Below are 18,851 nucleotides of genomic sequence, written 5' to 3' on the forward strand. Positions count from 1 at the left end.
CAGCAAGATGCAGACCCTGAGACAGACAGGGCTGGGCCCCTGGAAGAATTTATGGACCCTGACCAAGAAATGGGCGATAAGTGCTGTAGTAAGTCAGCTGCCAACAACACTTATGTTAGGCATAGGATAAATGTCAGAGATGGACCGTGTAATGTAAACCACGAGAAGAGCCCTGCCCGGCTCCACTTTGCTCCTCTAGGTATGATGTCCTTTATCTTTAAAAGGGAACCTGTTAGTTCCCCCATGCCCCCAGAACCACGAGCAGTTGTGTACATATCTAAATTCCCTGTCTAACAGTCCCATTATTACATTACACACAATAAACAGATCTTTAGAAAAAGTATTTCTAAAGTCCGTTTATGATATATAAATTAACTCTTTGACTAGTTGATGGGGAGTTAGTCTGGGGACACTATGTGGCTTACTTATTATGTTATCACGCCCCTAAAGATCTGTTTATGTGTGTAATGTAATAAAGGGACTGTTAGAGAGGGCATTTACAGTAGATATGTAGACACAACTGCTGATGGTTCTGGGGGCAGGGGGTACCTGACAGGTTTCCTTTAACCCCACATCAGGTGGAGTATTCACTTGACTAGAGCTAGGTAATGAGCCCAGTCCCCAGAAATTGAATATATCTGAAACAAGAGGCTGTGATCCCTGCAGGAGATCCAGTGCCAATATGTCCCCATCACTGAGCTCAAGGACCCTGCTTACAATCGGGGAACAGTTTGGGGATTACTGTGAGGGCCATTATACAGGTTGGGGACTAGTGTGGAGACTACTGTGGGAGCCATATTACAGTTTGGGGGCTAATGCAGGGGGCATTATTCAGTTTAAGGGCTAGTGTGGGGTCAAGATACTTTGTTTAGGGGGAGCAGTGGTGACATACTGTGTATAAGGGAGATGTGGGCCCATCATACAGTGTATAATTGAGCTGTATATTGGGGGACTCAGAGATATTATTAAATGTTAAGTGGGCACTTAAAGGATTATTGTTATAGGGGCACTCAGATTATTGTGGGTGTCAAAGGGGCAAAATGTGGACACTGTAGGGCATTTGCACAGGTCATTAGTATGTTTAGGGGCAATTTTACCATCTAGAGGGCACATAGGAGGAATTATTACTATGTAAGGGGCACACTGGTGGCATTATTATGTGGGGCAGTAAGAGGAGCGCTGTTATGGTCACACATCAGGTGTAGTTATAGGGACACACATGGCAGCAGCGGCTCAGTATAGGGGCATCAACAGGATGAGGCGTTTGTTGGGAATAGATGGAGACGGGGCTGGAAATGTGAGAAGTGAAATGTCTTTTTTGTAATCTCCGCAGATGAGTCCTGGCTGTAAGAAGTTGACATATCAGATTGAGCAAGATGGAAGAGACGGGAATAATGAAGGACTCCATAACGAACTTCAACTGTAAGTTACTTTAACTGTACTGTATTCACTTCTGTGTTGTGCAGGACTGATATCTACCACAGAATGGTCACTATATGACGGTAATACCATAGTTGTAATTAGCGTTACTGGTTTCCCCCCCCCCCCCCCCCGGGCTGAACCCATAGATACGCCTCTGCCTTCAGTAACCCCTAGCTACGCCTCTGGGGTATCAGCGTACTCAGGAGAAATTGCCGGTACCCTTGTGAAAATAAAAAATTTGGAGCTTAAAGAACATTTTTGTGTAAAAAAAAAAAAAAAAAAAAACTAAAATAAAAAAAGTGATATCTTATTCTTTATTTTCATGAGTCAACGTTATAAATTTCTGTGAAGCACCTGGGGATTCAAAGTGCACACATGTAGATAAATTACCTGAGGGGCCTTTTCCAAAGTGAGGTCACTTGTGGGGGTTCCACTGTTTAGGCACATCAGGGGCTCTCCAAACATGACATTGCGAAAACTCTCAATTCCAGACAATATTGTATTCAAAAAGTCAAACTGTGCTCCTTCCGAACCCTGCCAAACAGTAGTTTGCCCCTACATATGGAGTGTTGGCGTACTAAAGAGAAATTGTGCAACAAATTTTGGGGTTCATTTTCTCTTGTTACCCGTGTGAAAATGTAAAACTTGGGGTCTAAAGTAAATTTTTTGTGAAAAAAAATTTAAATGTTCATTTTTTCACATTGTTTCAGTTCCTGCAAAGCACCTGAAGGGTTAATAGTCTTCTTAAATGTGATTTTGTGCACCTTGAGGGGTGCAGTTTTTAGAATGGTGTCACCTTTGGGTACTTTCTGTCATATAGGCCCCTAAATGTCACTTCAAATGTAATGTGGTACCTAAAAACAAATGGTTTTGTAAATTTTGTTGGAAAAATTAGAAAGTTGAGAAAATGAGAAACTTTTAACCCCTCTAGCTGCCTAACAAAAAAAGTTTGGAAAATTGTGCTGCTGTAAAGTAGAAATGTGGGAAATGTTATTTATTAACTATTTTGTGTGACACAACTCTCTGGTTTAAGAGCATGAACATGAAAAGTTTGTAAATTGCAAAATTTTCAAACTGTTTGCGAAATTTCCAGTATTTTCACAAATGCATCATATCAAACAAATTTTACCACTATCATGAAGTACAATATGTCACGAGAAAACATCTCAGAATCAATGGGATCCGTTGAAGATTTCCAGAGTTATTACCTCATAAAGTGACAGTGGTCAGAATTGTAAAATTTTGACCTGGTCATGAAGGTGAAAACAGGCTCAAGGGTGAAGGGGTTAACCAGAAAACCTTTTTTAAATGCATATTCTCAAGTTGTTTCTTGAGCTGCTCACAAATCTGTAGTCTACTTCCTGGTTTCTGGCAGAGCTTGCGCTGAACCATAAGGGTACACCCGCAGCGTCCAGATGTTACAGCAGAGTGGATGGGATTTCAAGACATCCCATATCCACTTTGCGTGCACCGACGCCCGTGGATCACCCATAGAGACGGACATGCAGCTCGACTTTCCAGACTGCAGTATGTCAGTTTATCTTACGGAGACGTGGCCAATGTGTTGGACGCCGTGATTCCACACTGTTCAGTGAACACATGCGGAATCGCCTGCGTTCAAAAGCTGTCGGCGCTTTAGATGCACCAGACATGTACTGCGTCCAAAGCGCTGCCGATTACTGACCGTGGGGACGTAGCCTAAAGCTTAACACAAGTGGCTTGTACTAGTGGGTACACCATCACTGAATTTATATATAGAGATGGCATTGCATTTGAACAAGCACATGGCTCGGGAAAATGAGAGCTGTGATTAGAACTTCTTTGAAAGCTGCCGATGTGGGGGCTGGTGATTTTGTCAAATTTATAAACCGAAGCTAAATGCTGTAAAGAAATCAATGGGCTGGAGAGAGCTGGCTAGAATATTAATAGTTAATTTCCTCTCCTGGAATGGAACTACTGAGCACAATGAGCAGGGTCTGGGCAAACATTTGTGGCTGATCTCCATGGAAACCAGCTGTACACTCTGTCAGATAAAACCTCTTATTGCATGAGAATGATATCCGATCGAAAAAGCAAGTCAATTGCAAACTTGCTTATTTTCATACTGTCTAAGAATACTTCTTTAAGTTTGGGCATAATGATCACATAGGTGGTGGAGTACAGATTCATCCTAGCAAATTAATTTTAACTTGTTCCATGAGCATAAGATGTGATGTAACATCCAGGATGTCTTCATATAAGTTTTCTTTCTTTAACATCAGTAAAAAGCAAAATCACCCATTAATTAGAAGTAGCCCCAGAAATAATGTGATATTGTAGTGTGGTAGGCAAAGTCTTACTGGTTTTGCAATCTTTGATTCAGTGCTTGTCTGTATCTTAACATAATGTTAACCATGTAAATGTGTCTAGATATGTTGCATGTATTGTAATGTCTTGATTAATATTAGTTTTTGGTGTTTTTAAGCAGGAAGTAACTGAAAGGGATCGTGTCATCAGTACTTACCCTAAGGCTATGTGCACACGTATGCAGAAAATTTCTGCATAAAAACAGGACTCCTTCCCAGAAAACGCACTTTTTTTTCTGCGCGTTTTCTTCACGTTTTTTGCGCAAAAACGCTCGTTTTTTGTGGTTTTTGTCCGTGTGTCCCCAGACACATAGAAAATAGCAAGAAATGCAGAATTTTCCGCGAAATTAATGAGCATGCTGCTTTTTTACCGCAAAGCGTTTTTTTCGCGGAAAAAAACGCATCAATATGCACAAAAAGTGCAAAATGTATTAAAATGAATGGGAAGCTTCTTTTAAGCGTTTTTAAGCGGATTTTTTGGTAAATCCGTGAAAAAAACCGTAATGTGTGAACACAGCCTAAAAAGTATTAGGAGTGCTTTATCAGTCTCCTAATACTCAAGTTAATGTTACCGGTATTAGCCTAAGGGCTAAATGTATGTATTTAAAAACTAAGTTGAATTGTCCCTGCTTTCCTTATCAGTGGTCACCAGACTAGTCCAGGACATTTGCCAATCAATGCCACGGTGCAGTGGAAGCACGCACACAGCAGTGTAACATATGCAGTAAGAGTATGAAGGAGGAGAATAAATTGTACATCTTCTCCACCTCCCTGTTCTCCCGCACTCCCAGTATTGTCGGTTATACTGTTGTGGGCTTGCTTCCACTGAGCTAGTGGCATTGATAGGCAATTGTCCCAGACTACTCTGGTAATCGCTGGCAGGGAGATCAGAGACAACCTTAGGGTACCGCTACACTTAGTGATGCTCCAGCGATCCCGACAACGATATGGATCGCTGGTGCATCGCACAGTGGTCGCTAGTGAGCTGCCACACAGGCAGATCTCACCAGCGACATCGCTGGGGTCGGGGGTCGCTACGTAACTGTCAGACGCGGCGATCCTGACGTCCTCCCGCCCGCGTCGCTTGTCGGCGCCACAGGAAGCGCCTGACGAGAAATGGTCCAGGACAATTGACATGCTATGGTTTAAAAAAAATAAATAACATTGGCTCAAAAAACGTAAGAAGAAAAAACATACTGTGTGAATGAGTGTTAAAATCTCATAAAATTTTGCTGGTACTATAAAACACCCCTTTTTTCCGCAGGAAAAAAATACACTAAAAAAAGTGCAAAAACACAACATGTGACCATACCTTATATATCAATCTAGTCGGCTCATTCTGCCTGCAGAATAGACTGGTTAGATCTCCCTTAGAAAATACTCCTAGAATCTGTAGGAGACTAACATTTTTTCTGAGGCACCGCCAGGTTATACCCCTTGGGGATTGTGCGTTTGACAATGTATGGTTGCCTTTAAACAGGTTCATTGAAGTCAATACTAAATCTGTATATAGTAAGCGCCCCCTAGTGGAGACTGCAACAGGCAGGATTTTATCAGAAATGGCTGGGCTACAAAGTTGATTTCTTTTTGAAAGTTTAAAGCTAGGCCACCATGTTTTAAGCACTAGATAAGCTTTTAAAATTGTACCTAATAAATAATACTTTTATCATACTATTTTTTGCCGCTGAAGAGATCTTTGAATCTCCCCATTTCCTTGTAGATTGTAAGCTTGCGAGCAGGGACCTCACTCCTAATGTCATTGTTTGAATTGTCTTAACTTGTATTGAATTTATTGTCTGTACATGTCCCCGCTTAATTGTAAAGTGCTGCGGAATATGTTGGCGCTATATAAATAAAAATTATTATTATTATTATTATTTGAATGCAATTTTTGTTTGGGCACAACATCAAGTCCTTTTTTTGTGACAAACATTTGTTCGTGTACCAGGTTGATACCAAGCAGTGAGGAGGCCTGTGGTGGAAAAGCAGAATGTGTGCTAAGAAATGCTAGGAGCAGGGGTTCTGACTTGTACACTTGTTACATGGCTCACTGTACTCATTCTTCTTCTTTTTCTCTACAGACATGCACTTATTTGGGCACTATCCATCTCACGACGACTTCTATCTAGTGGTCTGTAATGTCTGCAGTCAAGTAGTAAAGCCACAAGTATTCCAGACACATTGTGGTAAGTAAATCCTTACTGCACGGTTATTTATTCCTCCATTATTAGTTCTCGCATATAGCTGACAGGGACCATAAGGGTGAGAATTTAGCCCATTTGAAGTAAATTCTAAAGTAGAAATCTGTTAATTAGCCTTCTGTCTTCCTGGGGATAATTCTGTATTTAAAGGGCTTTTCCACTCTAAGAAAATGTGGTGCCAAAAATCTTTTTAATATCAGATACTCACCCTCCCCAGGTCCAGTACCAGCTCTGTGCTGCCGCTCCTGTCTGTGTTTTTGCAGCCAGTCGCTGAGCTCAGTGATCGCCCGCAGTGGTGATGTGTCGACATGACATCACTGCTGCCGCGAAAACACACCGAAACCTGAGCTGCGGAATGCATTTAATGTGGAAAATCCCTTTAATAATCAAGTCCAATTGATAAACTTCATGACATTATGGGTGATCTGGTTACGGTACTTCTCCTTTATTGCCATGATCTCTTAGTGTCTGATACACTTAACCTTTAGGTCTTTTTGTAGTTAGGCTTGGTTTTCTAATGTCTCTGTTGTCATTCTTTATGTTCACCTTTTTGTAGCCAATATGAAGAGCTTCAAAACAAATTCTTTGGGATTTCTAGGAGAATGCAGCTTATGTTGTTTGGAATTCTTTTTTACATTCCACCCGTAGTAATCTGATGTTGGAATATGTCTAAAGTATGCACATTTATCATTACGTTCACACTATATAAGAGCCCTTTTATACCCACCAATGATTGGACGGACAAATGTTTATTCCCGACTTTGGGTCTTTATAAACTTGTCTGCAGAGCAAATGTTGAAATTAATCATTTGATGGCAGTATTAAAGCGAATCTGTCAGGTGGTTTTTGCTATATAATCTAAAGACAGCAGGAGATATGGGGGCTGAAACACTGAATTCAGAGAGATAAGGCTAACCCATCAAGTGCAGAGTAACCTGTGTGCGTCAGTCAAGCCCCAACGCACGTTTTCATTTCCGCTTACTTCTTAATAAAATTTGTACCTTTTTATATGAATTAAGTCTTTTATACTTTTTTGTACATGGAGAGCCAGGTGTGGGCGGGGTTAGCTTTCTCAACTCTGCTTTATTTTAAATCTAATTGCACAGATTGTGTCAGAACTGCTCTACCCAGTAATCTAAGTGATACATCGTTGGATTCAGCTTCTCTTTGCCTACATGATGCTGCTTTCAGATGAGGCAACAAAAATGTTGTGACAGATTCCCTTTAAGGGATGTACTACTAACAATAATCATGTGCCGATAAGGAGCTTTGCTGTCTTCAGCAGTCCTATAGATAATGAATGGAGCAATGGCTCATGCGTCTCCGCTGCTCTAATGCAGTGGGACTTTTCAGAGTCTTGTTCTCAACTTGCAGATTTGTGGGCATCCTATTAACTATTCCAGTGCTTTTAAAAATCTTTAGATGGGCCTCACCAGAGGCATCCCCGTAATGCTGGTGAGGTGTAGCTGTAGAGCTAATTCTCAAAAAATTGACTGCGTTTCAGTTCTTTTTCATGCTGAAGTAGTCTCTGGTTTAGCAATATTATGAAATAATGTTCAACTACATGTAATTATCAGTTATACAGCTTACAGGAGACAAAAGGAAAATTGAGAGATATCTTTAATATTCATATGGACTTCTACCTCAGATGGTGGAGGTGTCTACCAGGTGTTTGGATGAGGATTCAGTAGAAAACTTTTGAGAAGCCTCTCTCTAACCTGTGGATAGGTGATAACTTTAAATTTTAGGAATAACCCTTTAAAGGGAATCTGTCACCAGGTGTTTGCTGTGTAACCTGAGCGCAGTCTGATGTAGGGGCAGAGAGCCGGATTCCAGGGATTAATCATTCACTGAGCTGCTTGGTGTTGTTTTGATGGAATCCCTGATTTCTCTGCTGTGGACGTAGCAGTGGTCAGAATGCTGAGCTGTGTTAAACCCCGCCAACACCACTGATTGGTAGCTTTCTGTGTACATTGTCAGCAAGTTGCCAATCAATGATAGAGGGCAGGGTTACACAGGTTCGATGGACTGGCTTGCATGTGAGACCTAGTTCTGTAATAATCACCTGCTGATAAAATGCTTTTTGTATTGAAACTTCAGCAAGCTGCTGAGCAAGTGATGCATCCCTGGAATCAGGCTCACTGTGCCTACATTATGCTACTCTCAGATCACATTGTAAAAACGTGCTGACAGATTCCCTTTAACTTAAATAATAGTGATTGGAAAAAGTGCAATGGTCTCTGAATATGTGATCTTACACAAGTCTGTATGTTACCAACACTGCCCAATATGCATTCTCTTTCTTAGTCCTTCATAATGGTGAAGGTACATTCATTTTTTTTTTTTTGTTGTTGATGTTTTTGTAAAAATGAAAAATACATGTTAGAACTTTTTTTCTGCTTGTTTTAACTACATTTCCTGAAAACATTCTGCATGCAAGAAAAAAATCCTGCTGCCATTTAACTGATTGTTTGAAAACGTGACAAGGGGAAAGTAAAATAGAATCATAACTTAATATCTGCGATACATTGTCGTATTCAAGAGAAATCCACATTCTCCTTCTTATGTAAAGGAGCTGTTAAAATATATGGGCAGGACACTGATCTTCCTGAGAATTTGCCTTCAGAGCTTATATTAATCTAAAGAGGGCATTACAAGTCTTAGACATGTAGATCCTTAGAGCAGACTGTCAGTTATTACATGTCTCACACTGGTAACACCTTCTTGATGTTGATCCAGAGGAAGGTAAATACCCCATGAGGCAGATGCTATTGTTGATTGCTCCATATTAGCATAAATACTATTTCCCAACTCCAAATATGGCAATTGAGCTAGTTCCCTGGATCAACGTCCCATCTTCAAAATCTACTATTCGTAATTTCTAATATTATATTTTTTAAGAAAGGCATCCAGGTCCTACTCAAACTTGTGGCAGAGTATTCCAGTGCTTGCATAGATGAAAATGTATATTGGCTGTATTTAAGGCTGGTTTCACATTAGCGTTCAGCTGAGCTGCGGAGGGCTGCGTACTTCCTCCGTTAAGATCTGCCTACTTCAGCCCTTCTTCCGCTTAGCTCCGCCTACTTCTGCATGTGTCCTGCGTACCTATTTTTAACATTGGGTACGCAGGACATGCGGATGTATGCGGATGCGCCATTTTGACGTGCCCGACGAACACACAGAAATGCAACATGTTTCTGTATGTTTGGCGGGCACTTCAAAAGGACGCATCCGCATGTAATATATTCCGAGATATGAAAAGAACATGGTACTAAAACAAACATGCAAAGAGAGGGCCGCCTACCCAAACTCTCAGGCCGTGGAAGGAGGGCATTAATCAGAGAAGCAGCTCAGAGACCAATGGTAGCCCTGAAGTATCTGCAGAGTTCCCAAGCAGAGACTGGAGTATGTGTCCATATGCTCACAATTAGGCTGCGGTCACACTATCAGTATTTGGTCAGTATTTTACATCAGTATTTGTAAGCCAAAACCAGAAGTGGTACAATCTGAGGAAAAGTATAATAGAAACATGTCACCACTTCTGGATTTATCACCCACTCCTGGTATTGACTTACAAATACTGAGGTAAAATACTGACCAAATATTGAACATGTGACCATAGCATAAGCTGTACACTCCAGATAGGTGATCCTTTTGAAAGAGTGGGTGGAAAAAAGCCTTTACATACACAAAAAAAATTGTAAGGCTCTTTTTAAAATGTGCCAAAAGACAAATGTATGGAGAAAAGCGCTGTGGTCAGATGAGACCAAAATGGTGCTTTTTGAACACCAAGGTAACCTCTGTGTCTGGAGCCAAACCAAGAGAGCTCATCCCCCAAGAACACCATCCCCACAGTGAAACATTGTGGTGGCAACATCATGCTGTGGGGATGTTTTTTGGCAGCAGGGATAGTGAAAATGGTCCGAGTCAAGGGGAAGATGGATCGTGTGAAATACACGGATATTCTTGAGTAAAACCTGTTTGTCCCAGTCTCAAATCACTGACAGATAGAGGTTCACCTTCCAACAAGACAATGACCCAAAGCATACTGCTAAAGCAACACTTGAATGTTTTAAGGGGAAAAGTGTAAATGTTTTGGAGTGCCCTAGTCAAAGCCCAGACCTTAGTCCATTTGAGAATCTTTGGTCAGACTTGAAGATTGCTGTTCACCAGAGAAAACCATCTAACTTAAAGGAGCTGGAGCAGTTTGCCTTGAGCAGGTCTCCTGAATTGTGACTTGCTATTAAACTAAATGATAAGGCAAAAAACAGGCCATAATTGTGTGTGTGTTTGATTCCCCATTAATCAGCAGAACACTAGGGGTAATGCGCTCACTAGTAGAGATGAAACAATTTGATCGGGTCCCTGTAGCGCTTACCAAATAAGCTGCAGAGGGAACCCGGATACCTGGAGCACGCCGGCTGATCAGCGGTTCGGCTCCACAGTTGCATGTGTCGCGGCTGTGTCACAGTCACAACACATGCATGGAGAGCCAAGTTTTAATTATGCAATCATTGTGTGACAGATTCTCCCAGAGGGTAGGGTACATAATCTGTTTCCCACACCGCCACCAACCTGTAAGGGTATGTGCACACCATCCAGAGTTGCTGCGGGTTGGACGCTGCATACTTATGCAGCGTCCAACCCACATCAGCCACATGTTACAGCGTAGTGGATGGAATTTCAAGAAATCCCATGTCCACTATGCATCCACAGACACCCGCGAAGACGGACAAGCGGTGCGTCTTTCCAGACTGCAGCATGTGTCCGCCGGAGAAATTTCACCAATCGAATGTATTGAACACTGTGAATCTGCACGGTTCAGTGAACTCATGCGGCTTCAATAGACCACAGTGCTTTGGACGCTGCGAACATGCGCTGCATCCAAAGTACTGCCACTTCTGAATCGTGTGCAACTGGCCTTGTGATAACAAACTCGAACTGAAGGACATTAGTCAAGGAGAATGACCATTCAAGATAAGATAAGATAAGATAATCCTTTAATCGTCCCACCATGGGGAAATTCAGAGCATTACAGTAGCAAGGCAGGAACAAGTACAGATACAGATGCATAAAGGCATTACATTGACAGTAGGTAGGTACATATACGGGGAAAAAAAACAAAACAAAAAAAAACAGCTTGTTTGTTTAGGAAAACAGCTCCATTCCCAGGGTTGATTCTAGCTTTCTTGCTGCCTGATGCTGAGATTCAAATGCCAACCTCACCCACCCCTAGCAGTACATGATCCGTATACATAAATATATGCCAGTAGTGAATAAATCGTGTATATATAACCAGACACCAGGACTAAATAGTACACACACACAAATCTACGGTGGGTACGGAAAGTATTCAGACCTCTTTAAATTTTTCACTTTGTTTCATTGCAGCCATTTGGTCAATTCAAAAAAGATCATTTTTTTTTTTCTTATTAGTTTACACTCTGCACCCGATCTTGACTGATAAAAAGCAGAAATGTGGAAATGTTTGCAAATTTGTTAAAAAGAAAAGCTAAAATATCACATGGTCTTAAGTATTCAGACCCTTTGCTCAGTATTGAGTAGAAGCACCCTTTTGAGGTAGTACAGCCATGAGTCTTCTTGGGAATGGTGCAACAAGGTTTTTCACACCTGGATTTGGGAATCCTCTGCCATTCTTCCTTGCAGATCCTCTCCAGTTCCGTACGGTTGGATGGTGAGCGTTGATGGACTGCCATTTTCAGGTCTCTCCAGAGATGCTCAATTGGGTTTAGGTCAGGGCTCTGGCTAGGCCAGTCAAGAATGGTCACAGAGTTGTTCTGAAGCCACTCCTTTGTTATTTTAGCTGTGTGCTTAGGGTCATTGTCTTGTTGGAAGGTGAAACTTCAGCCAAGTCTGAGGTCCAGAGCACTCTGGAAGAGGTTTTCATGCAGGATATCTCTGTACTTGGCCGCATTCATGTTTCTTCATTTGCAACCAGTCGTCCTGTCCCTGCAGCTGAAAAACACCCCCATAGCATGATGCTGCCACCACCATGTTTCACTGTTGGGATTGTATTGGGCAGGTGATGAGCAGTGCCTGGTTTAGGAAAACTGGTGGTCCCAAACGTCTTCCATTTAAGTATTATGGAGGCCACTGTGCACTTAGGAACCTTGAGTACTGCAGAAATTCTTTTGTAACCTTGCCCAGATCTGGGCCTTGCCACAATTCTGTCTCTGAGCTCCTTGGCCAGTTCCTCTGACCTCATGACTCTAATTTGGTCTTATATAGACAGGTGTGTGCCTTTACAAATCAAGTCATATCAGTTTAATTAAACACAGCTGGACTCCAATGAAGGAGTAGAACCATCTCAAGGAGGATCACAAGGGAATGGACAGCATGTGACATAAATATGAGTGTCTGAGCAAAGGGTCTGAATACTTATGACTTTACCAAATGACTGCAATGAAAGAGTGAAAAATTCAAAGGGGTCTGAATACTTTCCGTACCCACTGTATACCAGCAGTGAATAAACCACGTACATATCTATATACCAGCAGTGAAAAATGAAAAAAAAAATGTTTCCAAGTCAGCCTCTCCTTCCCACCTTCCCCAGGCACAGTGGGCTCCAGCATCTGACTTGGTTTGCTAAATGCTGAAACTGCTGCCCTTCATGAACTTTATTACACACCCTATTAAATCGGTGGCACTGTATACTAGGTGGGTAATAGTTTTGTTACTCATTCTATATTTTAGGAGTGTATTTTGTTTGTGACTGGAGGCAGCTAGTGTTAGATAAAACTATGGAACTGTAGCGCCAATATTAACCACATGGTAATGGCAGCCATAAATGTAATATCCTCATAAAATACAGCGTCAGGTGCAAAAGTACGGTAATACCCATGTAATGTCTTATGTCAGTTACAAGTTTTATGTACAGTGTTGGTAACAAAAGTAATATTCCCCATGTACAGTGTCATTCACAAAATTAATACTCGCAATGTACAGTGTCAGTTACTAAAGTATTACCAAGTGTACAGTCTGTCAGAAAGGTAATACACCCAATGTGCAGTGCAATCACAAAATAAATATTCCCACTACCACCAGTGTCAGTCACAAAAGTAATACACCCCAATATACCGTGTTAGTCACAAAATACACCCCAATGTACAGTGTCAGCAGCAAAAGTAATACCCCCAATTTAGAGTTGGTCTCAAAAGTAGTTTCTGCTTAGTGTACATTGTAAGTCACATAAATAATACCCACCCACAAAATACAGTGGCATCTATTTTGCATTTTATGTATGGTAATCATGCAACATGGTGTAACTTCTGCTTCCTACCCCCACATTAATCACCTTCTCCTCCCCTCTTCTGGAGCACCAGGTCTCCTGCTGCTCCTTGCTCCTTTCTTAACATCTAGGTCATCCTCTCTGTCTACCTGCCCTGCTTTTTCCAATCACCTGGCTTGCCCTGTTAATGTCTTTTTGTGCCACTCTCTTCTTCCCTCCTCTTTCTCTAGAGGGCTGAACTTAATTTTCTTTTATTTTATTTCCATTGCGCTAACATATTCAGCAGCACTTTACATTTCAGAGGGGACTTTTACAGACATTACAGACTAACACATAACTCAACAGATACCAAAAAGGAATGAGGGCCCCGTTCGCAAGCTTACAGTCTATGGAGGAAATAGGGGAGACGCGAAAGGTGGATGGTATGACGGTCGCACAGGGAAAGGGGGTGTCGACTTCGCTCCCCTCGGGGGAGGGGAGAGAAGGACATAGCAGGGATCGTCTCTCTGGGGCCACCAGTTGCCCCAGGTCAGTTGGGGAACTGCACCGAGGACAAATGGTCACCATAAAGGATTCCCTTATAGGTACGAGTTAATGAGGCGCTCCCAGTGAGGGGGATATATATATATAATACACACCTCCCGGCCGTCACTGCCAGACTTCCTCACTTAAACAGTACGATATTCTGCCACCATTTCCTCATTCGAAATAGGCCCCATCCGACAGCGGACTTATATCAGGTCAGAAACCAAACCGGGTAGCGTATAATCACCAACGGAGTGTGCGGACGTGGGGATTTGTGTAGCGAGATAAAAGAGCAGCCCAAGATTAATTTTATATTTAATCACCGAAAGGTGCCCTAGAAATATACAGGTATATATTTACAAGAACAATATACAGGTATACAGTCAGGAGTGTAGTACAAGGATAGGGTATAGATAGGTTGCAATTACTGTGTTATGTAGCATGTAACCACAGGGAGGCGCTGATGGATCACAGGTCCAAATCTTAGTTAGAGGCTTTCCTGGCTGCGTCAGCTAACGGATCCTCCTGCCAGTAGAAAACTAAGTCCAAAATGAGGGGCTGCCTTATATCTCCTAGGCTGATCCCTCCCACGCTCTTCACCCACCCCTGGGCTTGTGCAGCTTCTCTCCTTCCATATCTGAGAGTATGATTTTCTGTCCAGAACCATGGATGGCCCATATCTTTCCGCCTGAAGCTCTGAATGAAATGGCAGCAGTGCCATTGGATTCTGCTGGAGTTTTTCTGCGCATGGCAACTAAATATGCCTGCCATATGTAATTCCTCGTAGCTATGCTTTGTAATTCAATAACGCAGTGTGCTACAGGTGGCTGCCAGGCATGGGCGTTTGGGGAAAGGAATGCCGATTCCGATTAATATGATCGTCTAGGCTCAGAGATATTGCATTCTGCAAATATAGTTCATTTTCCAGATTCAAGACCTCAGAGCCTTGCTGTGACCTGTTGTGCCCCTTAGTTTCCATATGCTTGAGTCAGACAGCAGAATCCATTTTGGCTGTAGCTGCACATGAATTCACACCCCGGTGCTAATTGCTAATCACCGAGCTTCAAAGGGTTTGTTCCTGGATTTTGATTAAACAAAAACAATGATCCTGTGGAACCCCGAGGGTGGGGGCACATTACAGGAGTGGAGAGACATTTACTTCGTCCCTCACAGATGGTAACAATTGCTTGTATTGTACGGTCCGGCCATCAATGTAATAAATAGGGTGTTCACGTAATGCTGCATGAACCGGTTGCAAACCGGTATGTGTACAGACACAGAGGGCTATTAAATGCATGTAGGCTGTGTGAACAGATGCTACAAGGGTCCTGGTTTTGGCGAAAATTTTCTATGGGCAAAATAGGGATAGTTAGATAAATATGTTGAGACAATAGGCCAGTCTAAAGAAATGCTTTTTTTAGGCCACGCTTAAAACTGTGGGTTTTGGGGATTAATTGAAGTGTCCTGGGTAGTGCATTCCAAAGAATTGGCACAGCTAGCAAGACGTCTTGGAGACAGCAATAGTATGTTTTGATTATTGTGGATGTTAATCTTAGGTGATTAGCAGAATGGAGGGCACGGATAAGGTGGTAGACTGAGATGAGGGAGGAGATGTAGGGTGGTTGCTGGACCGTGCAGCGCTTTGTGGGTGAGAGTGATAAGCTTATATTGGACTCTGTAGCGGATGGGTCACCTGTGCAATGACTGGCACAAGGTAGAGGCATCGGTGTAACGGTTGGAAAGGAATATGAACCTGGCTGCTGCATTCAGGATGGATTGGAGAGGGGAGAGTTTAGTAAGAGGGAGACCGATTTAATAGAGACTTCCAGGTTGACTGTGGGGTTTACTCGCACACTATTTGAGGCGTTGTGGCTAGAAATAGGTAAGGCTATTGAGGGGCTGAGCACCGGAGGACACTGAAGAGGGCCCTTGTGGAAGTACAGCATATGGGTCCTTCGCAGTCCAATAATGTGTTTGTGACAGAAGTGGTTTACTGCTTGGAAGGTGGGAGTGGGTCCCCTTACCCATTTGGGGCTCCTATGCGCCTGCCCAGGTTGTACCAATGACCTGTTCGCCTCTTGGGCAGAGCTACCTGGAGTTGCTTTCATCCCCGCACCAGTGATGGGTCATGTAGGACATGATTGAAATATCCAAGAAAGACTAGTCAGATGTGCAGCACCCCAGAGTACTGAAGGAGATAGCAGAAGAAATTTTTGAACCCCTCTCCATAATCTTTGAAAATTCTTGGAGAACAGGAGAAGTGCCAGAAGACTGGAGAAGAGCAAATGTTGTTCCTATCTTCAAAAAGGGGAAGAAGGTGGACCCAGGCAACTATAGGCCGGTGAGTCTGACTTCTATACCCGGAAAGATCTTTGAACAAATTATTAAACAACATGTATGTCAATACCTGGATAAGAATGAAGTGATTAAACAGAGTCAGCATGGGTTTGTAACTAATAAGTCATGTCAGACTAACTTAATTTCCTTCTATGACGGTATCACTGATTGGGTGGATCAAGGAAATGCTGTAGATATAGTATACAGTGGGGCAAAAAAGTATTTAGTCAGTCAGCAATAGTGCAAGTTCCACCACTTAAAAAGATGAGAGGCGTCTGTAATTTACATCATAGGTAGACCTCAACTATGGGAGACAAACTGAGAAAAAAAAATCCAGAAAATCACATTGTCTGTTTTTTTTTCCTTTTATTTGCATATTATGGTGGAAAATAAGTATTTGGTCAGAAACAAGCAATCAAGATTTCTGGCTCTCACAGACCTGTAACTTCTTCTTTAAGAGTCTCCTCTTTCCTCCACTCATTACCTGTAGTAATGGCACCTGTTTAAACTTGTTATCAGTATAAAAAGACACCTGTGCACACCCTCAAACAGTCTGACTCCAAACTCCACTATGGTGAAGACCAAAGAGCTGTCAAAGGACACCAGAAACAAAATTGTAGCCCTGCACCAGGCTGGGAAGACTGAATCTGCAATAGCCAAGCAGCTTGGAGTGAAGAAATCAACTGTGGGAGCAATAATTAGAAAATGGAAGACATACAAGACCACTGATAATTTCCCTCGATCTGGTGCTCCACGCAAAATCCCACCCCGTGGGGTCAGAATGATCACAAGAACGGTGAGCAAAAATCCCAGAACCATGCGGGGGGACCTAGTGAATGAACTGCAGAGAGCTGGGACCAATGTAACAAGGCCTACCATAAGTAACACACTACGCCACCATGGACTCAGATCCTGCAGTGCCAGACGTGTCCCACTGCTTAAGCCTGTACATGTCCGGGCCCGTCTGAAGTTTGCTAGAGAGCATTTGGATGATCCAGAGGAGTTTTGGGAGAATGTCCTATGGTCTGATGAAACCAAACTGGAACTGTTTGCTAGAAACACAACTTGTCGTGTTTGGAGGAAAAAGAATACTGAGTTGCATCCATCAAACACCATACCTACTGTAAAGCATGGTGGTGGAAACATCATGCTTTGGGGCTGTTTCTCTGCAAAGGGGCCAGGACGACTGATCCGGGTACATGAAAGAATGAATGGGGCCATGTATCGTGAGATTTTGAGTGCAAACCTCCTTCCATCAGCAAGGGCATTGATGATGAAACGTGGCTGGGTCTTTCAACATGACAATGATCCAAAGCACACCGCCAGGGCAACGAAGGAGTGGCTTCGTAAGAAGCATTTCAAGGTCCTGGAGTGGCCTAGCCAGTCTCCAGATCTCAACCCTATAGAAAACCTTTGGCGGGAGTTGAAAGTCCGTGTTGCCAAGCGAAAAGCCAAAAACATCACTGCTCTAGAGGAGATCTGCATGGAGGAATGGGCCAACATACCAACAACAGTGTGTGGCAACCTTGTGAAGACTTACAGAAAACGTTTGACCTCTGTCATTGCCAACAAAGGATATATCACAAAGTATTGAGATGAAATTTTGTTTCTGACCAAATACTTATTTTCCACCATAATATGCAAATAAAAGGAAAAAAAACAGACAATGTGATTTTCTGGATTTTTTTTTCTCAGTTTGTCTCCCATAGTTGAGGTCTACCTATGATGTAAATTACAGACGCCTCTGATCTTTTTAAGTGGTGGAACTTGCACTATTGCTGACTGACTAAATACTTTTTTGCCCCACTGTATCTTGACTTCAGCAAAGCATTTGACAAAGTCTCTCATACAATCCTTATTGAAAAAATGGCTAAGTATGGAATGGACAAGGCAACTGTTAGGTGGATTCATAACTGGCTTAGTGATCGGACCCAAAGAGTGGTCGTAAATGGCTGCACATCCAGTTGGAAGAATGTCTCAAGTGGGGTACCACAGGGCTCTGTCCTGGGCCCTGTATTGTTCAACATCTTTATCAACGATTTAGATGAAGGAATTGAGGGTAAACTGATTAAATTTGCTGATGACACAAAGCTAGGAGGGATAGCTAATACTAGAGAAGAGAGAGAGAGAGAGGATTCAAAAAGATTTAAATAAACTGGAGAAGTGGGCAGCAACTAACAGAATGGTTTTTAACAGGGAGAAATGATTGCAAAGTACTACATCTGGGCAATAAAAATGAAAAAAGCATATATAGAATGGGAGGAATAGGGCTAAGTGACAGCACATGTGAAAAAGACTTGGGTATACTAATAGATCACAGACTGAATATGAGTCAACAGTGTGATGCAGCAGCAAAAAAGGCAAATGCAATTCTAGGATGTATTAACAGAAGCATACAGTCTAGATCACGTGAAGTCATTATTTCCCTCTACTCCTCTTTGGTCAGACCTCATCTGGAATATTGTGTCCAGTTTTGGGCACCACATTTTAAAAAAGACATCAACAAACAGGAGCAAGTTCAGAAAAGAGCGACCAGAATGGTGACCGGTCTGCAAACCCTGTCTTATGAGGAAAGGTTGCAGGATTAGGGATTGTTTAGTTTGCAAAAGAGAAGACTGAGAGGAGACTTAATAGCTGTCTACAAATATCTAAAGGGCTGTCACATTGTAGAAGGATCAACTTTATTCTCATTTGCACAAGGAAAGACTAGAAGCAATGGGATGAAACTGAATGGGAGGAGACACAGATTAGATATTAGAAAAAACTTTTTGA

The 18,851-nt window shown here is 42.3% G+C and overlaps 1 protein-coding gene across 6 annotated transcripts in view; it reads left to right on the forward strand.

Moving 5' to 3' along the window:
- ATXN7L1 (ataxin 7 like 1) overlaps positions 1–18,851 on the forward strand; it is a 180,944-nt gene that overhangs the window by 45,856 nt on the left and 116,237 nt on the right. For 3 of the 6 annotated variants that reach the window (XM_073573595.1, XM_073573594.1, XM_073573596.1), the window contains exon 3: positions 5,849–5,953. The exons of 2 other annotated variants lie outside the window; for them this stretch is intronic. In XM_073573595.1, coding sequence (XP_073429696.1) covers positions 5,849–5,953 — 105 coding nt within the window. Of the gene's footprint in view, positions 1–1,333; positions 1,423–5,848; positions 5,954–18,851 lie in introns of all 6 variants that reach the window. One more of the 6 variants, XM_073573599.1, reaches the window with a different exon arrangement.

This window comes from Dendrobates tinctorius, unplaced genomic scaffold, assembly GCF_039654945.1.
Source record: "Dendrobates tinctorius isolate UK_male_01 unplaced genomic scaffold, ASM3965494v1 ptg000035l, whole genome shotgun sequence".
NCBI lineage: Eukaryota > Metazoa > Chordata > Amphibia > Anura > Dendrobatidae > Dendrobates > Dendrobates tinctorius.